General features: G+C 43.3%; 1 protein-coding gene across 4 annotated transcripts in view; it reads left to right on the plus strand.

Moving 5' to 3' along the window:
- RNF180 (ring finger protein 180) overlaps nt 1–14,031 on the plus strand; it is a 169,899-nt gene that overhangs the window by 5,390 nt on the left and 150,478 nt on the right. For 3 of the 4 annotated variants that reach the window (XM_025213311.1, XM_014523674.2, XM_006031646.3), the window contains exons 3-4: nt 2,173–2,259; nt 11,838–12,803. In XM_025213311.1, the coding sequence (XP_025069096.1) occupies nt 2,173–2,259; nt 11,838–12,803 (1,053 nt within the window). The remainder of the gene's footprint in view (nt 1–2,172; nt 2,260–11,837; nt 12,804–14,031) is intronic. The other variant, XM_025213313.1, reaches the window with a different exon arrangement.

Genomic DNA, 14,031 nt, shown 5'->3' on the forward strand with positions numbered 1-14,031 from the left:
GAAAAAAAATTTGAATATATTCATACAAAAATCTCTTGCCTTTTTACTGTTCAGAATAATACATTGACCTTGTCTACAGTTCCTATTGCATGTTACAACTTTTTTTTATCTTTTGCTAGATTAATGTTTTGCTTTTAAGAGTGTCCCTAGAGTCTTTCAGGTTCCCAAATAGAGGGATATAGAGATATAGAGGGTTCCCAACTAGAGAAAAGTTGGGCTAGAAGGGAACCCTAGAGTCGTCTAATCTAACCTTCTGCCTGAGGCAGGATCATCTCTAATTAAACCATTTTATACAAACCCTTTGTCTAACCTGCTAACAAAACTACACAGTCAACCCTGAAACAACCACAAGACATAACACCCAGGTCTGCCCCAGGAAAAGTAGGGGGAGCACAGTGGCTAACATCCTGCTGCTATAGGTTGTTACAGTATACTTTAGGGATCCAAGATATATATCTTCAGATGAGAGACTGTTTGTTACTCTTTTTAAGATACTGAGTATTATAACAGATTATCACTCTTCCCCTAGAAGTGGTTGACACGTATGACCTGCAGGTCAAATCTAGCCCTTTTTATCTGGCCCATGGAGTTGAAGAGCTTTTGCAGCATTTTCTTGGCAGGGGGCTTTGCATTGGTGGTAGAAAAAAGCTGCTGAAGAAGCACTGCAGGGGAAAGCAGTGGTTGTGGTGGTAGCAGTGGTGTGGGCAGAGTTGGAAGCAGCCTGTTCTAACACCTAAGCCTCATTAAAACAGCCTCTTGCTTTAAAATGTTGCTGACCCCTACTGCGTTTAAGGTTTGGAAATAATTTTTTCATTGTATAATTCAGGTCGTTTAAACTCTTAGGAAGGTTAGATCGTGTAGCCAAAACATTAGGAGACATCTCTGTTGCATTCCATGGATGTTCCAACTGTTCCAAACTGGAGCCAGTTTTAGAAATAGTGCTTAGGGAGCTCCATCATCGTGCCCGGGAGAATGTGATTGAGAGCCATACTCTATTGTGTCATACATGACAAGACTTTAGATTCCTAATGGAAGGCATAATGGTGGCCAAATAGTGAATAAAGATTTTAGGGGGGTAAAATCTGAGAAATAACGCTTAAGACCAGATGCCAAAGTGATAAAATTATATAAGCAATTTAGATAGAAATCCTGATTCTTCTTCAAAACAGAATAAATTGACTTTTTGTAGGGCTCCTTAGTAGAGGTCAGGAAGAAGAATCTGTTCCTTTCAGAGAGGATTAATTTAGCATAGCAGCTTTGTGTAGTGTAGACCTTCTGCACTTAAGAACAGTGGCTTGGCATAGTGGTAGACTGATTTGCTTTGTCTGTGCTACTCCCAGTACCCAGTAAAAGACAGCTGTTCCTTCCCCATTGACTTTTGTACTTTAAAAACTCAAGGGGTAGTGACTTAGTTCAGTAACTTTGGAATAAAAGTTGGTTATGTAGTTTTAATTACTTTTAGTCAGTAAAGTTTTAACCATTCCAAAACTGAATTGCAATCTAAAAGGATTCTTAACTACAAATACACATGAAATATTTTGCTGCTAATTTTGCTGCTTGTTCTGCACATTATTGCCCTTAGAAATGCCAAAATTTCATTTCCCTATGGAAATGAAAGCAGTCTCAGGCATGGTTCATATTACAATGACCCGTATTTTTAAGAGTGCCAATTTTTACAGTATTTTTAGAAAGTAAGTAGTTGGCTAATTTGGAAAACATTTTTCAGAATCTTTTTACACTGAATTGTGTCCTGTTGTACTGGCAAAAATTGCACAAGCTCAATCTGTTTTTAAATAATTTTCCTAGTACATTTCATAGGAGGCTAAAGAAAGTTAAATGGTGTTGTTGGTTTGACTTTCTTCTATGGTTTCACAAACCTCTATGATTTCAGACAAATTCAGATAATCTGTCCACTTTCTTAAGATCAATAAACTTACTAGGTATTACATCACCCAGGTTTGTGGTTGAATTGGTACACTAACATCTCTGGATTTTACTAGTGTATTCATAAATAAGTCACTCTTCAAATGCTTTCTTTAAAAAAAAAAATAATGTTGCCTCTCCTTGCATACTTTTAAAATGCTTTCCTTTTCAGTTCATTTTAAAGGCTATATTCTAAGAGAATACATACATGAATGTTGATTCGCAATGAAATGTATCTTTATTTAACAGTTTTCAACTGCTGCTCAGAATACTTGTAATGTCTGGCACATGAATTTAGAAGACCTTCCTGACTGGGTAAAATGTGCTATTGAAAAGGTAGGTCCATGGTTCCTGATACTTGATATTCTATGGAAGAATTTAAAAAGCGTACTAGTAGGTGCATCATTTTTGTTTGGGTGTAATGTCTGTGCAAACTTAATTCTTTTTATTTGGGCATATGCGTTTGGATACCAACCATTTTTTCCACTCTTTCTTTTTCATTCTACAGGATGAACAATGTTCAATTAGGAAACAGTAATTTTATTATTTTGTTCCATTTTCCTTGTTTAGTGTATGTCCCTTGGCTTTATGTATTATACACAGAATCATAAAATTACATGGTAATAAGGGACTTCAAAAGTCATCTAGTCCATGGCTGTCCAACTATGTGCAGCCCACGAGCTGCATGCTGACCCCTTGTGCCACATGTAACCCAACAGCTGCCAGTTGACAGCCCTGATCTAGTCCAACTTTTAAATATTTATTTACTTGTGGACTTTTCTATAGATCATCCCGCTATAGTAAGTGAATACTTTAGAAACCTTCCCAGACCCCTGGAAAATGAGAAGGTATTTTCTTGTTTATTAAGTTTCTACCAATTTTAGGTGCCTTATCAGAGAAGTCTAAGGTCTAATATTTCTTAGAACTTTGAATTTTGCAGCATTTTATGTATTCAGAAAGAGTGCTTATTGATTTCAGTTGCAGTTGTGCACACTCAGCACTTCAGCATAGTAGTTTATACTATTTTTGGGCATTTACAAAACAAGGTGTTCTTAATTAGTTAAAATCAAGCTGGAAAAACAGATCTCGTCACATGACATAATTTTGACATCACATTAGCTTCATATAGGGTAACCATTATAGAGGACAGTCCAGTTGTCCTCCATCCTCTATTGATACAAAACCGGACACCTGTATGTCCTCTATTTTTCTCTTGAAGAGAAAAATTAAGGACATAAAGGCACCGGGTTTCATATGAATAGAGGACAGAGTAGAAAAAAACTGGAATATCCTCGATGATGGCCACCCTAGCTTCATACCACTGAACTTTTGGCAGTTGAGCTAACAAAATAACTGATAGCATCAGTAGCTTGTTAATCTTTGTGTCAGGGGTCTGCAACCATTCACTAACAGCTGGCCAAATTAACCCAGCTTGCTCCTAAAGCAGGCTGGAGGCAATAATTGTTAGATAGTCCTTCTCTAGATGAAGCATTTCCACATGCAATTTGCCTACAAAAGGATATATAAATTTCTGGTTTGTTGTGCTTGGCAGGCTGGATAAAAAATCCCTTAGTGGTTTGGATCCAACCTGCAGGCCATAGGTTGCTGACCCTTGCTCTCTGTGGAGCAGTACTAGAGAATGATGACTCATACACTTTGCCAGGGGGTTGTAGAGATATGTGCTAACAGCAAAAGAATGGTGAGACTCAAGGCTCTTGACCCATCTTCCTGTTTCCTCACAAGCCTGATCTTTTGCACCTCATCACTTACAATCTTTCTCTCTTTTAGTCCTACCCTTTGTCTTGGCCCCATTCTTCTTGCAGGCCAAGTTCTGCTCTCCATTCCTTAGGCTTCTTAATGTAGTTCCAGTCTTCTTCCCCAGCCTGTCCCAGTCTCCACTCCTATCTACTTATGCAGTCAGTTTATCCTTTCCCTCCCCCGGTTAAAGTCATCTTCTCCCCTGTCCTTCAGTAGAAACGCATCACAGGATATCACATTTGGGCCTCCAAAATTATGGCAGTGCAAATGGCAAGCATAGAGACTTCTCCACTCTTTGTCACACTGCATCTTTGGCTGTGACAAAATGTAGGATAAATAGTGCCACTTTGTTGCAGTGGATGTCTATTTGCTCTGTCAGGATAGAATAGGCAGCTTGGAACGTCCCATGTTCTCCAGTTGCCCTGAGCAGGGACAAGCTCAGTGGCTTGATGGGCCTGACTCGACATGGTTTTTCTCTGTAAGCAGGGAAAGTCAGGGTGCTCCAGGTTCTCCAGAAGCACATCTCCATAAGCAGGAAAAGCCCACATAGGTCCCAGAATGGAAGCACAGGACCTGGGGAATTCCTGGTGCCCCATGCCTCCACACTGAGACCTGCATGACTCTCTGCCTCTGTTTAAAGGACAAGTCAGTGCAGGACTTAGCGTGGGTCCCAGTATAGAGTCCTGGGGTGCTGGGAATTCCCCGTGTTCAGCACCTCCATGCTGGGATCTGTGCCAGCCTGTTCTTCACATGGAGGCACAGGTCACAGGTCCCTCTGTGGAACCTAAGCCAACCCCTGCCTCCACAGGATCTGGTGTAGTTGTGGGAGGGAAGCAGAGGGCAACAAGGTACACAGGGGCTCCCTGGGGAAGGGGAACATGTGGCTTCATAAGTGAATCAGCTATGGCAGGATGCATCCCACCAGAGCTGATCTTCTTTGTATGGTGACCTCTATTTTTACCCCTTGACTCCTTGTTCTAGTCTCTCTCCAGCCAATTTTAGTTCTCTTCTCGTTGCTGTCAGGCAGGCAGGTAGGCTACCAAGGAGGTAGCCCTGAGCTGCAATGCCTTCTCTCTGTGTCCAAGGAAGGACCAGGGCTGTGAGTTAACCCTTTGTTGATTGTATGTTTAAGTGATTGCTTTGTCATGGATATTGTTTTCCTTGTGGGGACAAGTTTGCTCCAGGAAAAATAAACTACTGAGCAACAACCAATCATACATGGCGGAGAACACAAGCATTCTAAACCCCAATGCCAGTTCCAGTCTCCATGGAGACCAGAACCCTGGTAAAATGTCTGGAGGGACTGCAGCAGCAGCAGCTGTTTCAGCAGCTCCAAACCCAGTAACAGTAGTTCCAGAGAGCAACAGCTGCAGCTGTAGCAGTTTGAGTGAGAGCAGCATCAGCAGGAGTTCCTGAATAGGCAGTTGGGTGCTTGTCAGACCTGTATTGCATTGTTGAGTCACCGGGTTCCCAGAAGTTAGAGGGAAGAGTACTCACAGTGAAGAGACTGGCAAATGATCTGGAGGATTTTCTTGCCATGTTTGAAGTGGGTAGTAGAGGTATATCAGTAGACACAGGACACATGGACTGTGTGGGTGATCCCCCTGTTAACTGGGGAGACCCAGGTTGCTTATTGGGCCATAGGAGCAGACTTGGCAATAGACACTGGAGCCCTCAAAACAGCCATACTGACTTATGGAGGAGGCTTATCACTGCCAGTTCTGGTTGGAATCTTGGTACCCAAATGTACAGCCCCAAGCTATGGCCTGGAAGTTAAAAGATGTATGCACCTGATGGCTAAACCCAGATGCTTGGTTGGCTGCAGAGGTCATGGAACTCTAGTGGCATTGGAACAATTCTGTGCCATCCTTCCAGTAAAAGCCCAAAGGTGGGTGTATCACTCGCTCCAGGGTGGTTAGCCTGGAGGAAACCACATTGGAGGGTAGAGGACTTCATGGTTGTGGAGTTAGATGGCTGGGAACCCTGGAAAAAATGGCAGCCTATGGGCCTAAGGAAGCTGAGGCTCCACAGCAAGCCAGCCAGGGGTCTAGGGAGGCCTGTGGTAGGGGCATTATCTCCATCTCCAAGGTCCCAGACTGGAGGACAGCTTTTGAGTGGGGGGCCTGGAGAAGAAGGCCACCTGGGGCATCCCAGCAGGTGGAGGAATGCAGGCATAGATTATATACTTCCAATGCAAAATGAAAGGGCACAGATACTGGGGCTCCCACAGAGGGACTGTGGATACTCCCATGCCTTGGTCTCAGAGGCAAGACCAGAGAGCCCAGACCTGAGGAGATATATGATCCCTGTAAATATCGGGGATCTCCTGATAGGACTCATAGACTTGGGCTCTGGGCAAACATTTGCACACGAGCAGTATGTGAGTCCAGCAGATGTCACAGTAGGTGAATGTGAGCACATCACATGCTTTCCTGGGTATATCTGACCATACCCCATAGGCCACCTGAAACTGACCATCAGGGGAGAGGAAGAGCTTGTAAGAGCTACGGTGGCCTGCCATGTAGCTTATCCTGTGGTGGTGGGGGTGGGATGAGACTGGGGCTTGATGACCAAGCTGATCTGGTTGGCCCAGAGAATGCATAAAACCCAGGCGGATGGACACCAGTCTCACAGAACCAGAACTGGGGGAGATATTTCCCTCTTTAGACCTATATTTTTTTGGACCAGAGTTCAGGTCATGTCAAGAATGTTAGCAGGTCAGGTGGGAGGCCCTTACCAGCCAGAGGAAACACTCTGGGGAAAGGTGTCAGGGTGCAGTGGAGGATCAAGGGACCTCTGGCATTCATCAAGAGAACACATTAGATCAGGTGGGGAAGGCTGAGATTTCATCCAGGGTCAAAGAGAGGATCTGGTATATGCCCCTCAGTGTAGCTGGTTGGGATGGGCCAAAGGGGCTATAGTAGATGCATGCTTGGCAGCCCAGGACCCCCATTTTGAGCTGCAGGGGGACCTCTGATGACAATGTCACCAGGGCCTGGCAGTTCCAACTGTTGGACCCAAAGCAATATTGTTTCCAGGTGTTGAAACATGACATACCCTGGGGGTGCCATTTGGAGGCAGAAAACATGCAGGATAGCATGCTGGTGAGGTTTTTTTGGCCTGGAATATACCAGGAAATTAAAGACTATTGTGCATCCTGCCCTGAGTGCCAGCTGGTTGCCCCCAGCTTGTCCATAAGGCCCCCCCTGGTGCCCATCCTGCTGGTTGGTATGCCTTTTTAGGTTGAAGTGGACTTGGTGGGACCACTGGAACTAAGATCAAGGGGATCCAGGTTCCTTTTTGGTAGGGGTGCAATGACAGAATTTTTTTGGGCTGATACTGATGGCTGATTTTTAACAAGCCATATCAGCCAATACTGATCTGATTGCCAATATGCAGTCTGGCAGCTTGGAGAGCAGCATCTAGCTGGTAAGTCTGTTGTTGGGGAAGGAGCAATGGGGAAGGGAGGGAAAGGGCTTGTGGGGGGGGCAGATCGAGACCACTGTGGTGAGGGAGGGAATGGGACTGGAACTGGGACTGGGGCAGGGGAAGGGGTAGGGGAAGGTGCTGCCCAGCTGGGGCGGGTGGGGTGGGGTGGGGTGGGGCATGGAATGGAGCTGCAGCTCATCCGGGGATGCAGAGAGGAGGGGCAGTTCCCGCTGCTATGTGCAGCCCAAGTGGGCACCCCAGCGTATGTCACCCAGCACTGTGCATAGGGTGAAAGCAGGCTGCCACTGTGGGCTGGGGCCAGGGCCAGCTCTGTGTTCTTCCCAGTGTGGGGGCTGGGCCGGGCTGAGCTTAGAATGGGTGGCAGCGGTGCTGGGAGGGGGGCTACCGTGATTTTTATGGTGGCTGTAGCCTCCCCATAGCTCCCCTCCCAGCACTGCTGCTGCCTTCCCTGAGTACAGCCCTGTCCCAACCCCTCCACTGGGAAGAGCTTGGCACAGCCCCAGCCCACAGTGGCAGCCTGCCCTTGCCTCTGCACAGATCCGGTGGCACACGCCCCCCACCCCGCCATGCCCTCCTTGGATGCACGTACTAGCGGGAGCCGCCCCCCAACCCCATGTGCCCCGGACAAGCCACTTGTGGCTCTGTCCTGTGCCCTGGCCCTGCCCCAGCCCCACTCTGTCCCTCTCCATGTGGACCTTGATCTGCATCCCCCGTGCGCCTTCCCTCTCCCAACCCTTACCCCATAACAGACTTACTAGCCACATGCTGCGCTTCTGGCCACCTGCATGCTGTCCTGCAGCTGCTCATGCATGGAGCATTTATCAGTGACATTATTGGCCACATCAGCCAAAAAAAAGCCAATTGTTAATAATATCAATTTTCCTTATATCGTTGCTGATACGATATAGGACCTATGTATCAGTGAACCTCTACTTTCTGGTCCTGGTCAATTGTGCCACCTGCTACCCTGAGGTGGTGGCATTCTGTTCAGCATCAGCACAAATTTTTTTACAGATTTTTTCCCAGGTTAGCATTCCTAAAGACTTTTTAATGGACCAAGATACAGCCTTCATGTCTATTGAAAGCTTATTTGGTCAAAACTTCAGTGTATCATCCTCAAATTGATGGCCTAGTTGAAATGTTTAACTGAACACTGAAGGGATGTTGAGGAAATTTGTATCAGAGGATATGCAGAATTGGGATCAGATGCATTCACCATACATGAGGTTCCACAGTCTTCCACTGGCTTTTTGTCTTTTGAATTGTACTGTGGGAGGCATCTTTGGGGTGTGCTAGACCTCCTGCAAGAGTCCTGGCAGGTCCAGGGAACTGTGATACAAAACATAATGTGGTATGTTTTGAAGCTGCAAGGGAGGTTAGATCTGGTTGGGGCCCACATAAAGAAAAAACTTGAAGCAGCCCAACAGGAGCAAGAACAGCAATATAATAGAAAAGCTCGGCTCTGTGTCTCCCAACCAAAGGATTGAGTCCAACTATTACTCCCCTTCTCCGAAAGTAAGTTACTGGCAAAGTGGCAAGGACCTTTTGAGGTCCTGAGGAGGGTAGGGCAGGTAAATTATAAGGTGGAGAAATGACAAAGGTCATAGATTTACCACATTAACTTGATAAAACCCTGGAAGGCTCTCTGGAAGCTGATCTAGGAATCCTAGATCCCTTCCCAGATCCGATAAAGGGCCTCAAACTAGGGGAGACATTGACCTCAACTCAACAGGTGAAAATGAAGGGCCTTATGGTGGAGTTTAAAGAGATATTTACCAGGAGTCCGGGCTGGACTACATTAACAGAACACTAGATTATCCTCAAGCTGGGATGAACAATTCAAAAGGGTCACTTGCAAATCCCCACCAGGAAGTTAAAAAGATGTTGGACTTAGGGATGATCGAGGAATCGGGGAGCGAGTGGAGTAGCCTGATAGTGTTGGTGCCGAAGCCCAACCACATGATTTGGTTTTGCATTGACTTCTGAAAATCAACACATTTTCAAAGCGTGATGTATACCCTATGCCCCAAATCGATGAGATGGTGGAGGGAATCAGTAACCCCAAGTATATAACTACCTTGAACCAAATCATGGGTACTGGCGAATTCCTCTGGATCCAGCATCCAGCATGAGAGCCTGAGAGCCCAGGGAGCAGCTGTGTATGTGACCTGAGGGTCCTGGAGTCCAGAGGCAGGCTGGGCAGATGACTTAGGGTGTCCAAGAGCCCAGAGACAGGGGCTGAAAGTAGTGGGGAGCCCAAAAAGGGTCTAAGTAGAAAGAATGTCACATGACATAATAATTGAATGATAACATCTGTGAAGCTTGGGGCATGATGGAGGGGCAGAATGGAGCCACGCAATTAGCCCCGAGCCACAATGGTTGCTTTGTTATGGACTTTTTTTTTCTTGTGGGGACAAGTTTTCCCCAGGAAAAATAACGAACTAAGCAACAACTTGCTACAGAACTTTTTAAAGAAAGGTTTGTCAGAGTATTTTTTTAATGTTACAAAACAGAAAGTACATCTTTTCCCCTTATATTGGATGTGTTCAACTCCTGGCCCATAGGCCAAGTCTGCGGGGTTCGCCATGGGTCAGGAAATTTGACGGCCAGGAAGCAGTAGCAATTGATACTGCCATCCCTCCCCTGCTGCCAAATCGCCAAGCCCTGTGTTGCAGGTTTGTGGCTGGGACATGTCCCCTCCCAACCATGGCTGGATTGGGGTGGGGCTGTCCCCACCCTCTTCTGTGTGGCCAGATTGCGCCCACTGGCAGGATCTGTCCCACAGATGGTTCAAGGAGTGTCCATCCGGCTCACAGAGCAAAAAGGTTGAGCCCCACTGCCTTATAGCATTCTCTGAAACTACTGATCTGATTTTTTTTAAGCTTTTCAAAATATTCACCCAGAGGCAAAGCACCATGGAGAATTTCTACCCAGATGATTAAAGTACAGGTGTATTTGATTGCTTATAGTTATAAGCAGTTGAAAACAGAGTGTTGTAATGGGAAGTTCTGGGCTGCCTGCTGTTAACTCCCCTTAAAACTTTAGGAACTCGCCGTAGGGCCTTATCACATATTCACTTTCAACAGTTGAAAATCATTGGAATGTTGTGATATATTAGAGTTGGAATGTGTTAGGATGGTATCATACGTTCATTCACTTGTAATCATTGCAAGTCACTGGGTGTAGTTACCTATCAAAGTTAGAACTTGTTAAGGAGATAACCCTCACCTGTGAAGGAACCACTTTGCAACTCTAAGGGTGAAGTGACATGTTATATTTAGACCATGCTAAATCTGAAATTTTAAGCTGTGTTAAAGTTAAATGAACTGCAAGCAGTGTCACATTAAGGGTTAATACCTTTTCTTGCTTGCACATCTCTGACTTGCCACTAGAGGTCTGGGGAGCAGGTGCATGGCTAGGAGCAAGGGTATGTGGGCTTGATCTCTGCTCTTGGGGCTGGGAGTGGTGCATCCTGGGATGCCAGAGGATTGCAAATTGCTCCTTTTATCTCTGTGGTGCTAGGTAGCAAAGCTCACAGTTAACCTTTGCCTGAAGTGGCAAAACTTTGAGACACTCAGAAGGCACTTAGTATGAATGCTTGAATTTTAAGTGCCCTTAGTATGGTCCAGGTATAATGTGTACCTTAGAAGGCACTTAACACATGTTAAACTGCTTGAATGTGTGGGTGCTTGAGTTTTAACAGCAATTAGTAAGTGTTCAGTTGAATATGTGACACCCCCCTTGGTAAAGTCTAGCCTAATGTCATATAATCACTCAGGCTATAAGTACTTGCCCAAATAGTTCCACTGAATAGGAAGCTAAGGGTGGGACTGCTCTCAGCATATTGTAACTTCTACACTGCTTGGCATTCCACATATTTAGCATGGTCTAAGTGTGATATGTAACTTCACCCTAGTACATACTGAGTTGATTTGCTCTCTTAAGTAAAGTTGTGAATGTAAATGTTTGCACAATTGGAGCCTTAGTACATCTTGTCTTAAGGAAGAAAGTGCCGACTTAAAATTATAAACAATATTTCAATTTTATGAATCCTAGGAAAAGAATACTTTTATTAAAAAAATTCACTACATGGCGAGTTTGTTATGGTACCTGCATGTACTCAGTTTCACTTTTGCTGATGCCAGCTCTGTTGTTAATTTCTCATTTTTGATGATTTTTGATATATTATCTATCTCCTGAAAGTATAAAATATACCATTTGGAATTTGTGTGATAAGCGAAACAAAAGCTTTATTCATTTTTGTGGGAAATCATCTCCCACTGTGTTTAGTTGGCAAGAAGTGTATGGACACCCAGAAAACTAAACTGTGAAATTGTACTAGCTAATTCAAGATTAGCACTGTAAACTAATTTAATTTTTTAAGGAGTCTAATATCTTATTAGTAATACAGCACCTATCTGCAAGCTGCCTTGGCACATTTAAGAATGTTTTTTAATCAGTTACAAATTGAAATCTGTGTTTTTTAGTGTTTTTAATGTCTGTATCTTTATATCAAAGAACTTTTTCAGAGATCTAATTTTATTTATTTACATTTGATATTTTTGTGCTAGTCAGTCTGTTTTCTATCAGTCCTTTTACCATAGGAGAATAGGGAATCTAATAGAGTTTTTTTCCTTTATTTTGGTTTATAATGATTTCATTGTTTTGCATTGTTTTGTTGTTTTTGTTTTTCCTTTCATTCTTAGGCACAGTGGACGATTGGAAAACTGAACTGCCCATTCTGTGGGACCCGTCTGGGGGGCTTTAACTTTGTTCGCAACACAAAATGTTCCTGTGGTCAATTTGCAAATATACATTTCTGCAAGAGTCGGACTGATTTTCAGCCAACTTGTTCAGTTCAACTCCCAAGATCATCATTAAAACACTTGTCACTTTGTAAAGCTCAGTCTGGTTTTAACAAGAAAATCCAACACAAAGTGACAGGTGGAACTTTGGAAATCAGAAATCCTGGGATTTCATACATGACCAAAAATTATAATGGAAGTGGAAGATTAACAGAAGCACTTTGCCTAGAGGTGCGAGCAACCAACTTTGATATAAATAGTAGAAAACCACACTTTAAGGTGTTCAATCAAAAAAAGAGTATTTCAGCTTCCTGGCCTGTGAATGATATACATTTGATAAAAGCTTTTCATAGAAAATCACATAGTTTGGATTTGAACATCAGAGAGAAACTCATTTTGTTGCCTAATTTATGTGGAACTTCAGGTAATGGACCTATTTATCACAGGCAAAATGATACACAGCCCATTTACCCAAGCAGTAATTTGCAATTAGAGTCCAGTAGAGAGAATTCCTTTCAGGGCCTATATAGTTTTGATGCTGATGAACTGTCAAAAAGGTTTTCAGTTACTTCCTATAATGCATTAACACAAAGGGGGACAGAATGTGAATGTGGTTTCCAAGCATCTGAACAATGTTCTGGGAGTACCACTGCTGACCAGCTACCTTCTGTGATGGATCTGTTTCCATCTGCAAGTTCTGCAGAAGATGATGACACTGGACAGGAGAATATCACACCAGTTGATCAGGAACCTGCCAGTAGTTCCTTAGTTACTGTCCACCAAAAAAAGCTAAGCAAAAGAGAGAGAAACAAATTGAAGAGTTTGAGGAGAAAACAAACGAGGCATGAGAGGTGGCTACAGAAGCAGGTGAGTTTAAAAATGAGGTATGCTTTTTGCTCTATAAAGTTTGGTGTATGAACAAGTATAGAATTCTTAAGAGATTTTTTTAAACTGTTGTCTTTTAGTGCTTTTGAAAAAATGATTGTCCTATCCAGAGTCAAGCAAATAAGAGTTGCAGAACTTTCTTACATATTCAGCTTTGCCAGTTTAGTCTAGTCTGTATTTGTAGCAAGACTGCTCTTTCATTACATGGTCAAATCTTGAAAAACAGAGATTTCAACTCTATTAATTTCTGTTTAGATTTCTTGAGCTACAAACTGGTTACAGATAAACTTAGATTGGGAATTCGAAGATTTATAGCTATTGAGAGAGAAGTTTTGCTGTAGTCTTTCAAGCAAAGTGGTGGAGGAAAAAAATTTGCATTAATAAGATTAAACTGGTTAAGTTTTTGGAAGGGGTGATAGTATGGGGAGTTCTGGCTTATCAGTGAATATGTATGATATGTGAAGTCTTGTCCTTGCAATACTCACATTGGTGAATATAGGCAACTTGTTTGTAGTGTGGAAGATACTTGATATTTCCATTCATCTGGGCTTCTGCTGATTGTCAATTGGGGCCAGATATTTTTGGCCTTATGAATGCTACGTGTTTCTGGTAAATTTTTTGCATTCTTCTGAAGCATTAAGACAGGTTCCATGCCTGTAACTGGTGGTTTTTGACTGGGGTGCACCCAGTAGGTTCATTGTGTAAATAATAGCCTAGGACTGGACTCCATGCCCAAGACGGCCATTTCCGGTCCTAGTCCCTTGTGTTCTTGTGTGAAGTGATTACGAAAACATTTGATGAGAGACATGTGGAACTACTGTAGGTCTAAAAGCAGTAAACATTTCTAGTAAAAATAATAACATTTTTATTAAAATCTGAGCATTAACTTTGCTGAGAAACTTTTTTTCAGTAGCTTTTCTGTAGATACTATTATTCTGTTGAAGTCCTTGTTCTTTAAATAACCTCAAATTTAGGCAAGAATTGTCTACTGTCATATGTTAAATTAAATCAAAATTGTATTTGGTAAGGATTTTAGAATTTGTACTAATAATGGAAAACAAGTCTTACAATCCTTTAGTTGGAGAAATCTACCGTCAGTCCATATTTCTGTTTGCAGGAGTCCAATCCATCTTTCATAGAATCATAGAAAGTTAGGCCTGGAAGGGACTTCAGGAGCTTATCTAGTCCAACCCCCTGCTCAAAGCCCCCC

Source organism: Alligator sinensis, unplaced genomic scaffold (genome assembly GCF_000455745.1).
Source record: "Alligator sinensis unplaced genomic scaffold, ASM45574v1 scaffold1258_1, whole genome shotgun sequence".
Taxonomy (NCBI): Eukaryota; Metazoa; Chordata; order Crocodylia; family Alligatoridae; genus Alligator; species Alligator sinensis.